The following is a 20582-nucleotide window of genomic DNA, read 5'->3' as shown; positions in this document are numbered from 1 at the left end:
TCAATATCGTCGAATTTGCATAACTTCTGTCAATCGTTTTTATTAGAGAAATTCTCCATCATCGACTGATTAGATTCTTCATAAAGAAATGGCAAATCATAATCGGAAGTAATTAATATTTCAATATTAAGGTAACTAGTCATGTATTATATATGCTTGATTACCTTGTTGAATTATACAATTTCTCATCAAATATATAATGGGATGCAGACTGCTATTTGATTAGATATTATATAGAGAGAAGTTGGGAAGATTGCAAGTAACGTGAAGCTTGCAAGCATGCTACATGTTACTATTTTATTTACATTTTTTGGTTTTGTTAGATGTTTTGTGAAGCAACCTGCACCAATATATGTTATCATCAGCTTATGGCTATTAAGGTTTGTGTCATTCCCTCATTTTTCCCTTCTCTTTTCATTAATCCAGGTAATTTTTGTTGGAGATTTCCACTCTTCTTTTTTCGTTGTTTTAGAAAAATATTATATCTTGCATTGTTTTTCCTTTAATTTCTTTTTTGATTAGTAGAAAGGATGAATATTGAACTTGATATATACCTCTTTCTCTTTTATCCAAACAAGTCTGGTTCATGTCCCACTGACGGTCTGTGGATTGTATTTTGTTTGAATGTTGGATTATGTTGTAGTATTTGTTTGGATGTTGAGTTAAATTCGTTTAAACATTTGATCTAATTTATAATAGCATGATTGTTATTTAATTAATTCAAGTGTAATATACACATGTATCTTGTATATCTAAAAATAAATAATCAAAATCTACTCCTATAATATTTTAAGATTGGTAGCTAGCTGAAGAAGTCATTGATTAATAATCTTGACGTCATTATCAGAAGACGTGGGAATCATATTTAAACCCTAATTAAGAATTAATGAATTCAATAATTGAATATGATTCTCATACATCCTTACGTCAAGAAATTCTCACGAGAATTTTTGTCTCGTAAAGTAGCTTAATGTAAAATGTAGGATTTCCCTCAAAAAAATAATGTTAAGGGACAGTTTTTTTGTGTTAGAAGTGGTTGGAATTAATATAGCTTAATAGCATTGTCCTTTTACTCTTTTCCTGCTCAAGAATCATAATTAAAGTTAACCTTATGATGTTACAATGCATATAGATTAATAAAAGAAAAACAATATCACGCATGGGCCTATTTCAATGAATAATGAATGCATACTTAATCATTTTCTCTATTTATATTTAGTCTCGATCTTCTTTTTCAAGAATTATTTACGAAGTATTTGGGGCCTACTTTACTTTTTTCAGTTTATTTTATTTTCCTAACTTTCTTACAAGGAATGATCTAATCTTAACTATTTATATCCTATAATTTAAGCTTATTACTTAATAAAAATATATTAATTAAAAATACAATCTTAAGGGACTATTTAATCAAATTATACTATATCTATAAAAATATATATATATACAGCTAATCATTAGCTGTATAGTAATATTGCTATCATTTTTATTGATGTATAGTATTTTACATAAAAATATTTGTATATAGTATTGGCTGAGATGAAATTGAAAGCAAGGGAGCATTGTGGTTGACAGGTTGGAGAAAATGTCTGGAATTAGGATTCTGCAGTTACACATTCACACGGATAATGTAAGATTTTCTCCCAAAAATCTTTAGCTCATCTTTTTCAACTCCAAAAAAATGCTTCCATTATTAATAATAAAACGCAAATGACCGATCTGTTTAATTTGCTTCTTGTGCCTATCCCCTAAATTATTATAATTCGAAAATTTATTAATGGTTGCATTAGTTGAGATGTAAATTTATTTTCTATCATTATGCAAGTCCTATAGGCACTTAGAGACGTTAAGAGTAAACTAGCCAGATTTATTTCAACTATTGCCATTTAAAATAAAAATAAAAATTGAACTAATACCCAAACTATGTGAAATTATACAAAATCTATCGCATAAAAATTCTTTGATATTTGAAAATGGAATAGGATCGATTAGAATTTTGCCAAATCTATTACTTTTTGTGCAATCTCGTCAAATTTACAATAATTATTAGGGTTATTAGCATGTAAATACACGAACTTTTTATATTTTCTGAAATTTAACATGACTTTTATTTTTAGCCCACAAATACACGAACTTAGAATTTTTTCTGATTTTTGACATCGACATGAAAAAACTCTATTTATTGTTGAGATGGAAGCCGAAATACATGACGTGGACAACGAAATATGCACTTGAATAGTGTAATTTGATTCATTATTTTGATTAGAGAATGAATGACATGGTATACCGGCCTTCGCGTTAATAGTAAATTAGAATTTTTTCTTGTTGATGTCAAAAATCAGAAAAAATACTAAGTTCATGTATTTGTGGGCTAAAAATAAAAGTCATGTTAAATTTCAGAAAATATAAAAAGTTCGTGTATTTACAGGCTAATAACCCTAATTATTATACTCAACTTTTAAGTATTCGAAAAATTATATGGGATAGATTTGTAATTTTTCAATTTAGTTATTAATTGATCAAAATTTTAATAAATACTATAGTAGTGATAGTTATTAATTAATTTGTAACTTTTAATAAATACTATAGTAGTGATCAGTTCTGTATGTATATAACTTTGCTAATTGTTTTGATTTCAAATGAAAAATTAAGAAGTGTTAATTTGGCGAACATGCATTTTAAAGTCCTTTTAACATATGTTACCAGACGTAACATTATTTATTTTATTTTATTTGGAAATGGGCGTACCATTAATTTATTACTCCACTATTAAAAGTTTGGGTTAATTGCCGCAAAAATCATATACTTTTTCGATTTTTGGTTCTTTCCCATGACAAAAAAAATTTGAACAGAAATTCATGAATTGGAAAATTAATTGCAATTTTCCCCCGCGTCCATTTTTTCCCCAAATTGAATCCAAGGTGGCAATCGAATTTCCAGCGTGTCATCGCCGGGAATCTAACGAGACGACGCCGTTTTAATTATAATTAAACGACACCGTTTAATGATTTTTTGACAATTGAATTACAAAATCTGAAGCTTAGGGTTCGTCGAAGTTTAGGGTTCGTCGAGCAAAATGTCCCAAAACCTAACTGGAAGCTCGAATTCAGGAGCTTTGCAACCGCTGCACAATGTGGATGTAGAATACCAGCCGTCCTTGTTGTTCATGATCATTGGAAATGAAAATGAAATATTGGTTTGTAGATTTTAATGGCTCAAAATCTGGAAATGGAATGCCCTGCTCAAAATACACAATTTGTAGATCTTAATGGCTCGAAATCTGGAAATGGAATGACACCAAAAATCTGCTCAAAATGTAGTTCTTAATGCAGAGCAAAAATCTAGTTCTTAATATAGACTAGTTTTTTGAGTTCGCTATTTTATTTAACACGCCGCAAGTGTACGGGTGCAATTGTGTATAGCGGTAAACAAGATCGAATCCACAGAGACTGATTTAACCAATTCATATCCTAAATTATAATCCTCTATCTGGATAACCGGAATTAAGAGTTTTGTTTTTAAAACTAAATAAATAAATAAAGAACAGGAAACAAAATAAATCAAGCTGCGAAACAGAGAAACAGATAAGAGAAGATTTCCCAAGGCAAAGGTTTCAACAGATTCTCCTAACTAACATGTTCAATTCAATTAATAAGACGATTCCTAAGGCAATCTCAAAACTAGTCTATACCCACTCCCGTGGCATACAAACCGTTGATTACATGCAAGGCTACCGTCCCCGGATCGCACTTCTAACATGCAACTCCTAAAAGCTCACAGGATTAACGCCCTCACAAATATCAATTCCCTTTAGAATTAAATATATGTGTTCTATGTTCTTAGTTCATGTAATAATTATCATCTCCCGATATCAAATTAAAACCTATGATTATGTTAAATTGGTGGCCAATCAGTAAAGCAAATAATTATAACAAGAACATAAAAAGGAATAACAATCTCAATTAATTGAATCAAACAGTCAGAAAATCAAATCATGTCTACTCCCTAAACCCTGGGAAAAAGGGATTCTAGCCACACATAGACATATGACTAAAAATCAATATCTCAATAAAACTGTAAAACATTCAACAATAAAACCGTAGTCAAATTGAGAATCTTCAGTTCTTGCTCCAATGGTGTTCTCCGTCTTCTCAGCTCTCAGGAAAAGTAAAATATGATAAAAGATGATAAAAGGTCCTTGGGGAATAAGTTATTGGATGGTATTTATATGCCCTAGGTCTTCAAACTCCAAAAATACTCCAAAATCGCGCTTTAAGTGAAAAATCCGAAAACTGGGCGAGAAAACGGCGTCTCGCGCGGCCGGGTAGCGCGGCCGCGCGCCGAGACCGCATGACCTCGCGCGGCCTGCTCGCGCGCCCGCGCGCTCCTCCAGCAAGCTCTGCTCCGTCGCGCGGCCGGGTCGCGCGGCCGCGCGACCTCGCGCGGCCTTGCGCAGTGATTTTGTTTTGGCTCGTTCTCCCTCGTCCAAACTCCGATTTACAAACCGTTTGCTCTCACGAACTCCTCTCGAAACGATCTACAACTTTTATTTCAGCTAATTCTTCCAAATTCTGCTTCATTATTTCTGAAAATTCGTTCAAACAACGAGCAAGTAACAAGTTCTTGACCATAAACTAATATAAGCTCAAATAAACCATCAAACACACAAAATCCTCATAACTAAACATCAAATATGACACACCAAGAGGTAAAAATGCATGTTTATCAGTAATCAACGGTTTGTATGCCACGGGAGTGAGTATAGACTAGTTTTGAGATTGCCTTAGGAATCGTCTTATTAATTGAATTGGAATTGTGAACGGGTGCAATTGTGTATAGCGGTCAAAAATCTGGAAAATATGAAAATGGAATGCTCAAAAATGAAGGGTTATATACTTAAAGCAACACTTTTATGCTTGTATATATTGATACCTTATTCACTACTTTTTTTCCTATCTGAATTATTGTTATTGCATAATCCTATTATAGTCCAATTTATCTCATACTATAGATTATATGGTGTGTTGTAGATCACAGAAGATCATATAATTGGAAAAAGTTGAGATATAAATTGAGTTCACAATCGAGGCAACTATGGACGAGTTGCTGGTTTAGATTGTAGCATAAATGGATAAATAGTTTGTCTTGGCTATTTATTTATGCTAGTACCTTCGTGTATTGAACAGGATCACAGTGAGATGAATTCTTATATTCTGACTAATTAAGAATCAAGATCTCGGCGACTTAAATAGTCTTAACCTTAGTTGGATTAATCGGTGTGAATAATAGATTGACTATTGCTTTGATTTATCATGGGTGAGAGTTCTCTTGAAGCTCAATATACTCGATACTTTGGGTGATAGCAATTATTATTTGACATGCGATTATATTGCAATAAGGAACCGTGTCCTGCTAATAACAGGATGATAATATCCTCTTGAGGAACTTAATAAGTTTATCGTATTAAACCCTGCAGGTGGAATTAGTTCCGATACGATAATAAGTTTAAGTGGTAGCACTCGAGATGTCGTTTATAATTAAACGACTAATTAATTAATTAATTGATCGTCAGAGGAATTAATTAATTAATGGATATTCGATATCTTAAACACGGAGATTAATTAAGTCTAATACTAGCCCCGACTCACCTAAAGAATAAAGAGGTAATTCAGTATTAATTTTCTAGTGGAATAAATTAATACTAGTGTCTCGATTTATATTCTGGGCTGAATAAGAAAAATCGAGCACTGGGAGGCCAAACTTTATTCGAGCTAGTAGATCCCCGATTGGCCCAAATTAAGGCTTAAATCTCAAGTGGACAAACAATTCATTATCTCTAGATTCTTTCTCATTAATAATTTATCTTTTGATATTTTAATCAAAAGTAAAATGGCAAACATAATAATTGCTATTATTATTATCTTTTGCTATTTTAATCAAAAGTAAAATGGCAAACATAATAATTGCTATTATTCTTATCTTTTGCTATTTTTAATCAAAAGTAAAGGAAAAGAAAAGTATGTGATATCATTCTTAAGAATGAATCACGTAGCAATTTTTGACAAAAAATTTTGAGAAAGAGAGAAATTGAGAAAGAAAGAGATTGAGAGTGTTTGTTCATTGGAGTTGAGATAGGATTCGAAGATCGTTGCCATCCAACGTCGAATCTTGCCGTGGGAACAATTCGGAAGATCAACTCTGGAGTCGATCACTTCTCGTTTCGCAGGTATACTTCTTTTACTACCTTGTAGGATTATGGTTTTTGTATGTACTTGTTAGATATCCGAAATGGATCGTGGGCACACGAACCGTATATCAAAATATGGTTCCTATAATTGGTATCAGAGCCAAGGTCCGGACATTTCGGCTCTATCGGATTAATGAGTAGTAAAACCATTAGATCTTGGTAGAACTTTGCTATATCAATATGCAGGTTTTGTATATTGTTCGTCGTCTTATCGTGGATCATTTATTTGATTTGTCGATCTTGGCCTGTAATCTTAAAATCACGACAAGCTATGCGTGATTAGATTAGGATTTCCATTTGTATTTTTTTTCTTTGTTGGTTTATCTATTGGAGAACAATAGAAATCAAGAACAGAGGGTGATAGAATGCAAAATGGAGAAGCACAGAAATTCCGGGCTCCCGCTGGTCGCCCGGTGCCGGAATTCAGCCGGCGCCGCCGTGCCTCTCGCAGGAAATCAAGTTCTGGCAGTCTCCGAAGAACAGCTATAACTTCCTCTACAGAAGTCCGATTGAGGTGAAACAGGTGGCCACGGAAAGCTCTTTCAAAGACGAAGAAGTCGTATTTCTGCATAAAATACGATTGGAGGTCGTTTGAGGGGTCAAACGGAGCGTTGAAGTTGGATGACCTGTTCAGCGACAGTTTGACGAATTGGGCCTATCTTTTGGACTTCTATGATTTAATTCCATTGGGCTCTCTTTTGGGCTTCTTAAATTAAATATATTGGACCTATTTAATTAAATTAAGTTGGGCCTATTTAATTAAATTAATTTGAGCTTATTAATTTGGGCTCTTTTATTTAATTAATTTGAGCCTCTTGATTTAATTAATTTGGGATCTTTTATTTAATTTGGGCTACTTAATGGATGGAGTGTTTCGCGGACGACGAGACTTGCCAAAAGACGAAGAAATCTATTATGTAATAGATTAGAATTTAATTTCCCTTATTTTATTCATTTGTAATAAAATAGGCAGGGAAGAACAGGTTCCAGGTTTCCACGATAAGACGACAATTTTTTTGTCGGGTTTCTTTTATGTCGTGGAATTTAATCACCGTTAAGGTGTTTTAATAGCATGATGTTTTTTGCTCTATGTGGTTTTAAATGCGCATAGTATATCATGCTAGGTGTTATCACGTTTTCTCTAAGCATGTTTTAGAATTTCAAGCAAGCATGTTTTACTTACATGTGTTCTAGAACTGCATGCTTAGGTTTTCCGTGTTAACGTGATTAACCTGTAAACCTGCAAAACCTTTTGAAGTAAAAGACTAAGCGGATAATTCAATTTTTTTAATAAAATTGATATAGACCTCCACAGTTGGTTTAAGACAAAGTAAATTGATAATTGGTGTAAACGTCCACACGAACGTGGCTTGCACTCGTTATTAATTTGCAGCTTTTGTCGGTTAAACTTCTAAATTAAAAATATTTTAATCTTGTGAATAAGTGGGAGTTTTTGCATGTAAACGTTCACACTATCGTGACTTGCATGTATTAATTTCTGCGAGTTATTCTAAAAATGATTAAAATTAATATTTTAATCTTGTGAATAAGTGGGAGTTTTTGCATGTAAACGTTCACACTATCGTGACTTGCATGTATTAATTTCTGCGAGTTATTCTAGAAATGATTAAAATTAATTATTTTAACCTTGAGAATAGTGGGAGCTTCTCGTGTAAACGTCCACACGAACGTGGCTTGCACGGGTTAGTCTTTCATGGATTATTCTAGGAGGGGTTAAAATAAAAGATAGTCATAAAGTTGACTAAACTGTGGTCATAGCTTAGGCGTTTATTTCAAGTACAACTCCCCAACGGAGTCCCTTCTTGAAATTGCGTGGTCTAGACAAGGTCCGTTTATTGGTCCCATTTTTTCATAAGGATAAGTTGAAAATGGAATGAGACCAAAGACTGGGTGTCTGGTCAAACGAAGAGCGCGTAAACGTCCACACGAACGTGGCTTGCGTGTAATTCGATTGGGCTAACGGAGGTTTCAATAATATTGTTTTATCAAAAGGTTACAATATTATTGCTACGAATCTTTATGCAATAACGTGTTTTCTTATTTGCATTTGTTTGTTTAATATTTCAGATATGACTATTACCCCGCTTTTGAATGTTTTATCTGCTAAGCCGCTTACTGGTCCGAATTTTTCAGAATGGAAGCGCAATCTGGGATTTGTCCTAGACGCGGAGGAGTATAAGTTTGTGCTTACTACTCCCGCTCCCGCGAACCTTACTACTCGGTCTTCCGAAGAGCAAAGGGAGGCCCATAAGCGGTGGCATAGGGCGAATAATATGGCGAAAGCTTATATTATGACCACTATGTCTTCTGCGTTGCAGCTGCAACATCAGTCGTTGGAGACTGCGGCTGCAATTATGAGGAACCTCGAGGAGCTCTTTGGGGAATCAGACCGATCAGTCCGTTTTGAACTCATGAGGAAACTCATGTCTTCAAAGATGACGGAAGGTTCGTCTGTGCGCGAGCACGTGCTTGGAATGATTAATCATTTCAATGAGCTGGACGTGCTCGGTGGAGGAATCGAGGATGCCATTAAGGTAGACATGGTTCTCCACACTCTGCCCAAATCCTACGAAAACTTCCGACTCAATGCCGTAATGGGCAAGAAAAAGTTCACTCTAAATGAACTGCTTAATGAGTTGGTAGCGGCCGAGGGGGTCATGGGAAAGAGTCCACAGGCTTTGGCCACTGCCACAGGACCCAGTTTTCCACCGAAAGGTAGGAAGAAGAAAGGGCCCCATGGCAAGAAAGGCCAAGAAAAAGGTGGGAGCAAGAAGAAGCTAGGCCCGACCGGAGGCGTTGGCAAGCCAAAGGGGAAAGGGAAGTGCTTCAAGTGTCAGAAAACTGGACATTGGAAATCCGACTGTCCATTGATGAAGAAAGCTCAAGGTATTTCTATTGCTCTAGTAACGGAAACATATTCAGTTTCGAGATCTTCCCATCAATGGGTTGTTGACTCGGGTGCAACTGACCATGTTTGTTACACCTTGCAGGGGTTCCTGCGGACAAGGGAGCTTAGTAAAAGCGAGCTAGCACTCTCCATGGGAAATGAAGCAAGCTTACCTGTTGTTTCAATTGGAGATGTGAATTTATTAATTGATGAACATGTTTTGGTTTTAAGAGATGTACTCTATGTTCCGGGTTTTCGGAAAAACTTGATTTCTACCATTCAATTACGAAAGTATGGATATTCTGTTCTTTTAGAAGACAGTGCAGTATTCATTAAAGATGGTCAAGTTTTATTTAGAAGTGCGGCTGATTCTCTTTATACTTTTACATGTCCATTTGATTATTCTTCATCTGCTTTTACTTTGACTACAAACCAAAAGAAGAGAAAAGCTTCTTCTCTAGAGAACCAAACTCTTCTTTGGCACCTACGATTGGGTCACATCAATCTAAGGAGGATCCAAAGACTGGTTTCCGATGGTATCTTGGAGTCTCTTCAAGTAGAACCAATCCCAGTCTGCGAATCCTGCCTAGAAGGAAAGATGACGACTCGGCCTTTCAAGGCCAAGGGGTATAGGGCCAAAGAAGTGTTGGAACTGGTTCATTCTGACTTGTGCGGACCTATGTCCACTCAAGCTCGTGGAGGGTACGAGTATTTTGTCACTTTCATTGACGATTACTCAAGGTACGGGTACATTTACTTGTTGCGCTACAAGTCTGAATGCTTTGACAAGTTTCAAATATTCAAGGCGGAAGTAGAAAAGCGACAAGGTAAAAGTATCAAGTCATTGCGATCTGACCGCGGTGGCGAATACCTCAGTAACGAGTTTAGAGCATACTTGTTAGAATCTGGGATTACATCTCAGCTGACTACACCGGGTACACCCCAACAGAATGGTGTGGCAGAGAGAAGAAATAGAACTCTTCTTGAGATGGTTAGATCGATGATGAGTTTTGCTACTTTACCCATTTCGTTTTGGGGGTATGCCTTAGAAACAACTGGTTACATTCTAAACTTAGTGCCTTCTAAGTCGGTTGCTAAGACCCCGTCCGAGCTGTGGTCAGGGCGCAAGCCTTCTCTTAACCACATCCGGGTTTGGGGCAGTCCAGCACACGTGCTGAACAAGGATGCCGATAAGTTGAGCTCTAGAACTGAAGTAAAGTTGTTTATAGGATATCCTAGAGGAACGAAAGGGGGTTATTTTTATTGTCCTAAGGATCAAAAAGTCGTTATTAGCACTAACGCAAGATTCTTGGAAGAGGACTACATAAATAACCATAAAAGTAAGAGTAAAATTATATTCGGAGAGGTCAAAGAAATTGGCACGACAAGTCAGCCAATTCAGCCAACTGTGCAAGATGTAGTACCGCAGGTCTCATCAGAAAATGCACAGAATGTCGATACCGAATCTAAAATAGTGCCACGTCGAAGTGAGAGGGAATCAAAGGGCAAACTGCCCAGTCGATATGCATTTGTCAATAAATCTAAAGATTCAATTGACGATGGGCTTATCGAAGAAGATCCCTGGACTTACTCCGAAGCACTAGCAGATCCGGATGCTCTTGAGTGGGAGGCATGTATGGTTTCAGAATTTAAATCCATAACTGCCATGGATGTATACGAGAAATGTTTGCTACCTGAGGGTCGAAAGGCCATTGGTAGCAAATGGGTATACAAACGTAAAAGAGGACCGGATGGGAAGGTTACGGCCTTCAAAGCGAGACTGGTGGCGAAAGGTTATACTCAACGACCTGGTATCGATTTTGAGGAAACTTTTTCGCCAGTAGCCATGCTTAAATCTATCCGATTTCTCTTGTCCATGGCAGCCCATATGAACCTTGAGGTGTGGCAAATGGATGTCAAGACCGCATTCTTGAATGGGTATCTTGAAGAAGATAGAGATATCTATATGCTACAACCAGAAGGGTTCATCAAGAAAGGTGAAGAGCATCTAGTTTGGAAGCTTAAGAAGTCTATTTATGGACTTAAGCAAGCTTCACGATCCTGGAATAAACGTTTTGATGACGTGGTCAAAACTTATGGTTTTGAGCAGTGTGTCAACGACAGCTGCGTTTATAGGGTCTGTATCGATGGGAGTTTGGTTTTCCTTATACTCTATGTGGATGACATACTTCTCATTAGTGATAATGTGAATGTATTGTCTGGCATTAAGGATTGGTTATCCCAACAGTTTGAAATGAAGGATCTGGGAGAGGCAGCATATATTCTCGGAATAAAGATTGGTCGTGACCGATCTAAGAGAATGTTGAGTTTGTCTCAAGCATCCTACATTGACACTGTTTTGGCACGGTTCAGCATGCAGAATGCTAAGAAAGGTTTTCTACCTTTCAGACATGGTGTTCCGCTATCTAAAGCTTTGTGTCCCACAACACCTGAGCAAATAGCGAGCATGAAGACAGTTCCTTATGCTTCGGCTGTAGGAAGTCTCATGTATGCGATGCAGTGTACCAGGCCTGATATCTGTTTTGCCGTTGGCATTGTGGCTAGATATCAAGCGAATCCAGGTCAAGCTCATTGGACTGCTGTAAAGCACATACTCAAGTACCTTAAACGGACTAAAGAGTATGCGCTAGTTTACCAGTCTCATGATCCGACACCAGTAGGGTATGTAGACGCCGATTATCAAGGTGATAAGGACAAGAGGCGGTCTACTACTGGCTATGTGTTTATGTTTGGAGGTGGAGCCATTGTGTGGAGAAGTGTAAAGCAGAAATGCAATTCACTATCCACCATGGAAGCCGAGTATGTAGCTGCTTGTGAAGCTGCTAAAGAGGCTGTATGGCTCAGGAACTTTCTAGCTGAGATTGATGTGATTCCTAGCTTGCCTAAATGTATTACAATTTATTGTGATAATGAGGCTGCTATTATGAATACCAAGGATTCAAGATGTCATCAATCCATGAAACACATTGATGGCAAGTATCATTACATTCGGTCAGTGGTCAAGCATGGTGATGTTGCATTACTACATATTGCGGGAGTTGATAATCTTGCTGATCCTTTCACGAAGAGTCTTCCTGGTGCGGTGTTCAACAAGCATGTTGAAGACCTTGGAGTTCGTGACCTCCCGATACTAAACTAAACTTTAGTATAAGTGGGAGAATTTGTAATAGAGATTTACAAGCGAGTGGATAGCTAGAAGATATTATCAGTTTATTAGTCACGTTGTATACTAAAAGTTTGCTTTAGTATAAGTGGGAGAATTGAAGGGTTATATACTTAAAGCAACACTTTTATGCTTGTATATATTGATACCTTATTCACTACTTTTTTTCCTATCTGAATTATTGTTATTGCATAATCCTATTATAGTCCAATTTATCTCATACTATAGATTATATGGTGTGTTGTAGATCACAGAAGATCATATAATTGGAAAAAGTTGAGATATAAATTGAGTTCACAATCGAGGCAACTATGGACGAGTTGCTGGTTTAGATTGTAGCATAAATGGATAAATAGTTTGTCTTGGCTATTTATTTATGCTAGTACCTTCGTGTATTGAACAGGATCACAGTGAGATGAATTCTTATATTCTGACTAATTAAGAATCAAGATCTCGGCGACTTAAATAGTCTTAACCTTAGTTGGATTAATCGGTGTGAATAATAGATTGACTATTGCTTTGATTTATCATGGGTGAGAGTTCTCTTGAAGCTCAATATACTCGATACTTTGGGTGATAGCAATTATTATTTGACATGCGATTATATTGCAATAAGGAATCGTGTCCTGCTAATAACAGGATGATAATATCCTCTTGAGGAACTTAATAAGTTTATCGTATTAAACCCTGCAGGTGGAATTAGTTCCGATACGATAATAAGTTTAAGTGGTAGCACTCGAGATGTCGTTTATAATTAAACGACTAATTAATTAATTAATTGATCGTCAGAGGAATTAATTAATTAATGGATATTCGATATCTTAAACACGGAGATTAATTAAGTCTAATACTAGCCCCGACTCACCTAAAGAATAAAGAGGTAATTCAGTATTAATTTTCTAGTGGAATAAATTAATACTAGTGTCTCGATTTATATTCTGGGCTGAATAAGAAAAATCGAGCACTGGGAGGCCAAACTTTATTCGAGCTAGTAGATCCCCGATTGGCCCAAATTAAGGCTTAAATCTCAAGTGGACAAACAATTCATTATCTCTAGATTCTTTCTCATTAATAATTTATCTTTTGATATTTTAATCAAAAGTAAAATGGCAAACATAATAATTGCTATTATTATTATCTTTTGCTATTTTAATCAAAAGTAAAATGGCAAACATAATAATTGCTATTATTCTTATCTTTTGCTATTTTTAATCAAAAGTAAAGGAAAAGAAAAGTATGTGATATCATTCTTAAGAATGAATCACGTAGCAATTTTTGACAAAAAATTTTGAGAAAGAGAGAAATTGAGAAAGAAAGAGATTGAGAGTGTTTGTTCATTGGAGTTGAGATAGGATTCGAAGATCGTTGCCATCCAACGTCGAATCTTGCCGTGGGAACAATTCGGAAGATCAACTCTGGAGTCGATCACTTCTCGTTTCGCAGGTATACTTCTTTTACTACCTTGTAGGATTATGGTTTTTGTATGTACTTGTTAGATATCCGAAATGGATCGTGGGCACACGAACCGTATATCAAAATATGGTTCCTATACAAAAAATGGTAGCCAGAGCTTACCAAAGCAGCCAGAGCGCCTTGGGCTGCCAGAGCAGACCAAGGCCACCAGAGCTGATTTTAGGTGAGGTGGAAAATTAAGGTAATGTGGCTGCCATGTCATGATTTTATTTTAACACTTGGAATCAATTAAGCCACGTTGGATCGGAGCTCCATCGGAGATCGCCGGAAAATGGATGCGGGGGAAAATTGCAATTAATTTTCCAATTCATGAATTTCTGTTCAGATTTTTTTTGTCATGGGAAAAAACCAAAAATCGAAAAAATATATGGTTTTTGCGGCAATTACCCCTAAAAGTTTCATTTAAATAAATATGAGCTAGCTAACTCTCTGCTCTATATCTTGTACTAAAATTGAATATTTCCTAGGGTAATAAGTGTGGACTCTATTGTCACTAAACCCCTAGAAATGATTAAACAAAAAATCGTTACTTATTAAACCATAATTGAATTAACTTTAATATTAACGTATAACTAGAACTTCGAACAAAAATTAAATATAACACAAAAGGAGCATAGTGCATAAGGTATGATGTTGTGCTATATAGCCAATCATCCAATGTCATTCGCCACTTCAATTTTTTATTTATTTATTCATTATTGTGCTTTTTTTAACTGCATAATCATATCTCGGATCCTCAATTAGGCTTATCACTATTTTTTTGAATTGATTATCAAATATATATTGAGGTGTGTAATTTTACTATCAAGAATTCTATTATGTTTTTGTAGGTTGTATTAATCTTGAAACAACTTTATTTTATCAAAATAAAAAACTATAGACTATAGGATATGCCTATAAGCACAATTTATCGAAATTGTGAGTAGTGACACGTAATCCATTAATTTAGAGGGAAAAGAGAAGTTATTCAAAAGTGATTACATTTTTTTTTTACTTAAAAGTGTGAGGCAGAGGGCGACGCAACGATCCGTTGTTTTATCTCAACCTGACTCAATAAAGTAGTAGACTGGATTGGAGCAGAGGATTCCTTTTTCTCCAAACAGTTGATGGATGCAATGCGCTGCTGCTTATAACAACATAAGCTGCTGCTTTTTTTTTTTTTTTTTTTTTTGCAATAAGCATGCAAAAGCCAATATGGCGACTCCCATTGTGACGACAAAACTGGAAGATTTGGTATAGTTTTTGTATTGATGATTTAACAGTGTTCACATTGTGAATGTTTTCTGCGCTCGTGTAATTGTGTGATGAATAGATTAATTCCGAGTACAAATTGTGTCTCGAGAGTTTTGACGAGAATGTATTGAAGGAAAAGTAACTGTAACTTTTGCGTGTATTAATTCATTATTTTATGGGTAGCATGCTGCTTCGAAAGCAGAAAATTTTAAAGGAAAAGTAATGGTTGTGCGAAATTTCAGGTAGTAATTGACAACGGATTGGTGCAGCTTAGTCTGTCTAATCCGGGGGGGCTGATAAGGGGCATACAGTACAATGGAATTGACAATTTGCTGGAACTTCATAACCAAGACCTCAATGGCGGGTGGGTATAATTCTCTCTGTTTGGCCACGCCCCTGCACCACTTCATTACTTCAAACTTGATAACCTAGGTTTAACTATGTGGTGAATTCATTCTTTCTTGGGCACGTGCTCACTTTACTCAGGCTTCTCATATTTCTGCATCTAATTGCTTGTCCACTTAGCATTTTAACATGCCACAAAGTTCATATCCAATCAATCCAATTTGTTACAATGTGTGTTCAACTGAGAAATTTGGACAACATTACAGGTTTTATGATCTCAATTGGAGTGAAGAAGGGGCCTCCAAAACAAGGGGAAAGTTCGACACGTATGTCTTTGACATTTCCTCTCTAGTCTATCTTTTGTGTTCAACTCACACATATGCATTACTGTGTTGATTTGTCTGTATGGAAACTGCATTTAGGAGGCTATTGAATGGAATAATTGCATACTACTTTCAAAGTCTAAGATCATTGGTATGAGGAAGAGCAGGTTTTCTGTGCATGATTCCTTCCGCCTTATCAGTGTTCAAAAAATATTTTCCAATTTTATAGTTTGGGTTTTGCAGTCGGAGACTCACTGACTATATATTATATCATTATTTGAGAAGCTTTTGTTTTTGTTTAGGATTGAAGGAACAAACTTCAGTGTCATCGTAGAAAATGAAGAGCTGGTAGAGGTTTCCTTCACAAGATCATGGGATCCTTCAGTTGAAGGAAAACAGTCGCCACTAAGTATAGATAGGAGGTTCTCTATTCTCCCTCACTATTTTCCTGTGTCTTTCTTATTGAGGATGAGTAATCCAGTTCAGTTTCAGGTTTGTGATGCTCCGTGATCACCCAGGATTCTACTCTTATGCCATATTTGAACATACAGAGGAGTATCCTGGTTTCAATCTTAATACGGCCAGGATTGCATTCATGCTTAGAAAAGACAAGTAAGATCTCATTTACATAGTTAACTGCAATTGACGTCATAGTGGTGATATATGCAACACAAAGTAGTTAAACAGATGGTCTGATGCAATAAATTAAGTTTCAGTATAGGAAAAGCAAAAATTTCCAAGATTGACGCGTAGAATTTGATGTACTTATATATCAATGAGTTATATAATTCACAAATGTCTATTCATGCCACCAGGTTTCATTACATGGCTGTGGCAGATAATAGGCAAAGATATATGCCCCTACCAGATGATCGGCTACCTGGAAGAGGTCAAGAGCTGGCTTACCCGGAAGCAGTTCTTCTTGTTGATCCTGTGGAGCCTGAATTTAAAGGAGAAGTACAGTCAAACAGCCTCTTCCTCAAGAAAATGCCTGAGGGCTATGTTTTCTTTATGTAGAAGTAGTACTGTGCCTCAGCTTGCTGACAACACCATAATAAATCTATTTTGTTCAGGTGGATGATAAGTATCAATACACATTGGAGAACAAAGATAATAAGGTGCATGGTTGGATATGTTTTGACCCACCTATTGGCTTTTGGCAAATTTCACCTAGCAATGAATTCCGAAATGGAGGACCCTTCAAACAAGACCTGACCTCCCATGTGAACCCTACCACTCTTGCAGTAAGTAAATGCTATTTAGAGATGATCCTGGTAAAAAACTTGTATATGCTAAGAATTCACTATAATCATAAAAAACTTCCATAGAATTAACAAGTGCGTACATTGAAACAGAATCTGAGTATTGCTGATTGTTTTTCTTCGTGCATGTAAAAGAATTAGATCTTCCTTTATCTGAATTGCATATCAGATATTTGGCACATCACACTATGCGGGAGAGGATCTTTTACTAAAATTTAAACATGGAGAAGTATGGAAGAAAGTTTTCGGACCAGTATTTATTTATCTCAATTCTGTACCAGACGGACACGATGCACTTTCCCTTTGGAATGACGCCAAGGAACAGGTAACTAATTGAACCTGAAGGAGATACTAGCTGTTACCGACTGCATGTCATTCTCTGTGAGTGCCTGTATAATTATTTTGACATCTCGATTAATTTCTGACTCTACTTTTATCCCCTAGATGAAAAAAGAAGAGGAAGCATGGCCCTACAGTTTCACAGCTTCAGAGGATTTTCCTAAATCTGAGCAGAGGGGTCGAGTAAGGGGTAAATTATTTGTATATGATAGGTACCTTTTTCTATAACCTCTTTTTCCTGATTGTTGTTTCATGTTGTCCTGCAATTTTGTTCTAGTTACTTAAATTTAGCTGTTTACACGGCACATTCCACTGACCTATAGTATCAACCGAGGCGATATGAAATGTCTTTCAGTTTTAACCTTGATAATCATATTCTGAGTTGTTCATTTATTTGCTTTTTAATTATCTCAGTTGTTTATATGAACTTGTTTAGGTACATCAACAAGGACAAAATACCAGCCGGAGCAGCCTATGTTGGGTTGGCACCACAAGGAGATAAGGGGTCATGGCAAAGGGAATCCAAGGTACTTGCTCTAGGCTCTATGTAGAAGGCAAAATAAACGAAATGAAAGATTGCCTTATGCCTTTCTCTTTATCCCCATTTAATTTAACTATTCCTTCATTAAAATTGTCCCACATTTCATGATGCAGGGGTATCAGTTTTGGAGCACTACTGATGAGAAGGGTTACTTTTCCGTACCCAATATAAGAGCTGGTGACTATAATCTTTACGCATGGGTGCCTGAAGTTATTGGAGATTACAAGTATGAAGTAGCATTAACCATTACTCCAGGTCATACTTCTTTCCAAAGTTTCCAGTTCAAAGTATAGTATCCACAATCAATAATTTTTCAATGATGGTTTCCGGAACTGGCTGTTTTGACAATCAGCAACGTCTTCTTAATGCAGGGTCTGACATTGATGTTGGTGAACTTACATTTGAGCCACCGAGAGATGGTCCTACTTTGTGGGAAATTGGCATCCCTAATCGTAGTGCAGCAGAATTCTATGTCCCTGATCCCGACCCGATGTACATCAATAAACTATATGTAGACCATCCAGACAGGTTAGACACATATACCTTAATTTACTTGTTCTGCTTAGGCTATCAAAAACTATCCTGTATACATTTGAACTAAGTGTATGTATTATTTTTTTTATTTATGTTTGCCCTGGCAGGTTTAGGCAATATGGGCTATGGGAAAGATATACTGATATGTATCCTGATAAAGATTTAGTGTACACTGTGGGAGTAAGTGACTATAGAAAAGATTGGTTCTATGCTCAGGTTACGAGGTATAGTTTATTCAATACGTTATCTGCCATTCTGATAATTCAACTATATACATATATATGCACATAATTCATGGTATAGTATTTCTGAGATTAAAGGATGTTGCTGAGAGTTAGGAGTTGCCTTAAAATCATTCAATCTACCTCAGATGCTATGGTTATGTTTCGCATTCTGTTTTCTCATCGTAAGCCAATCTTCGTCGAGCAGGAAAATCGCAGACAATATATACAAGGCCACAACATGGCAAATTAAATTCAGCATTGACAGTGTGGTTGAGGGAGGTATCTACAAACTCCGGTTGGCACTTGCATCAGCTCACAACTCTAATTTGCAGGTTTGTATTCAGAAGCATCAATGGCTATCTTTTTACTATGATGAATTGTGATAACCAAACATCAATAAACGAAAACAACATGTTTGTTCCTTGTTTGCCATGCAAAATAAAAATTCCTGAATATTTTGAACTTTGATGGAACATGCCTGATGCTGAAACTCTTTCCAGGTTTGTGTCAACAATGCTGATGCAAACCCTCCATTGTTTTCGAGTGGAGTAATAGGGGGAGATAATGCAATTGCTAGGCATGGGATTCATGGAATCTATTGGTTGTTTAATGTGGACATAGCAGCTGCTCAACTCATGCCAGGGGAAAACACCATATACTTGACACAGACAAAGAGTGAGAGCCCATTTCAAGGCATTATGTACGACTACATTCGCCTAGAAGCTCCGTCTCATCTAGATTCTTAACGAACTCGTCCTTCGTTCCGTGCATTCCCCACTGTCCCCATTTCCCCTACTCACCTCAAAATATGTTTGAATTCATGTAGAGAAAACATTAATCTTGCCTGCTGTAATTGGCTTTAGTCCTGTTCCTCATTTGAGAATCCTTTATTAAATGGGAAATTTATTTCTGATTGATATGGTGATACAGGCACAACACAATCTTGTATCCTTCTACAGATGTATTTGATCTCAGTATTTGTATCATGCTAGCTAAATGATACGTTTCATACACGTAAAAGTTGTGAATTTAGATTATAGGTAGTCTTTATTAGGGAAATATATATATAAAATTATCTTATTTTGTAAAAGTATTTTATAAAATATACAGATTTTTTATTTGTATTGTCATTCATTTTATTTTATTTGTTGCGGTTACAAGAATACTCAATTTAAATTTCTTACAGTTAAAACTTCATTTATTTGCCAAATATTGAAATATTGATGATCCAAATAAAGGGATTACTATATTCTAAAATATTCCTTTTTGTTGTATGATAAAGCAGACTATTAGATAATGAGTTGAAATTGTAAGCTATTTTAATGTTTACGTCGTCGTATAATAGTTCAAATTTTTGTATATGCCCTTAGATCTCAATGCGAGCTTTAGTGTTGTGGCAGGTAATATATTTGATAAGTTTTGATGTAGTTATTGTAAATATTTTTCTAATTATATTTATTATAAACATTATACTACTTATGTAACGTTGCACGGGTGAAATACTAGCAGCAATCGTATAACTGAGATTGTACACCGCATGCACTTGGAAATGTGGAACACCTACAAGATAAAAATATGAAACAACCGACCAAATTTTTTTTTTCTATCATAATAAGATATTAAGATTTCTTCTACAATTTTAATGAGTTCGAGGGTTTTTTATGACAGTAACTTAGATTGATTTGGAAATTAGGACAATAACTTTTGAACTTGTAAAAATAGGACACTAATTTTTTTAGAGTAAAATAGGACACTAATTAATAAGTGTTGCATCCGCAAGACATTTTTCGGCCAATTATCGGCCGAGAAATGTCCTATTTTTACGACGCTTATTAATTAGTGTCATATTTTACTTTAAAAAAATATTAGTATCTCATTTTTACAAATCCAAAAGTTTTTATCCTAATTTTCAAATCAACATAAGTTATTGTCCTACAAAATCCCCTGACTCTAATTTTAATTGTATATGATT

General features: G+C 35.9%; 1 protein-coding gene across 2 annotated transcripts; it reads left to right on the top strand.

Moving 5' to 3' along the window:
- The first annotated feature begins 377 nt into the window (after positions 1-377).
- Positions 378-19529, top strand: LOC131010608 (probable rhamnogalacturonate lyase B). Of its 2 annotated transcripts, XM_057938212.1 has the most exons (16): positions 378-426; positions 1573-1627; positions 15285-15406; positions 15654-15713; positions 16013-16132; positions 16203-16322; positions 16526-16667; positions 16784-16954; positions 17142-17297; positions 17417-17523; positions 17748-17838; positions 17966-18107; positions 18224-18380; positions 18494-18610; positions 18816-18942; positions 19111-19529. In XM_057938212.1, the coding sequence occupies exons 2-16, from the start codon at positions 1583-1585 to the stop codon at positions 19354-19356; spliced, it is 1923 nt and encodes a 640-aa protein (XP_057794195.1). In that variant the 5' UTR covers positions 378-426; positions 1573-1582; the 3' UTR covers positions 19357-19529. The 2 variants fall into 2 exon arrangements, with proteins under 2 accessions (XP_057794195.1, XP_057794196.1); XM_057938213.1 differs by lacking the exons at positions 378-426; positions 1573-1627 and adding an exon at positions 14740-15042.
- The last annotated feature ends 1053 nt before the right edge of the window (positions 19530-20582 follow it).

The sequence above is a fragment of the Salvia miltiorrhiza genome, chromosome 2 (assembly GCF_028751815.1).
Source record: "Salvia miltiorrhiza cultivar Shanhuang (shh) chromosome 2, IMPLAD_Smil_shh, whole genome shotgun sequence".
Classification (NCBI taxonomy): Eukaryota; Viridiplantae; Streptophyta; class Magnoliopsida; order Lamiales; family Lamiaceae; genus Salvia; species Salvia miltiorrhiza.
The sequence above is the reverse complement of the archived record's forward strand: the minus strand, read 5'-3'. Positions and strand labels throughout refer to the sequence as shown.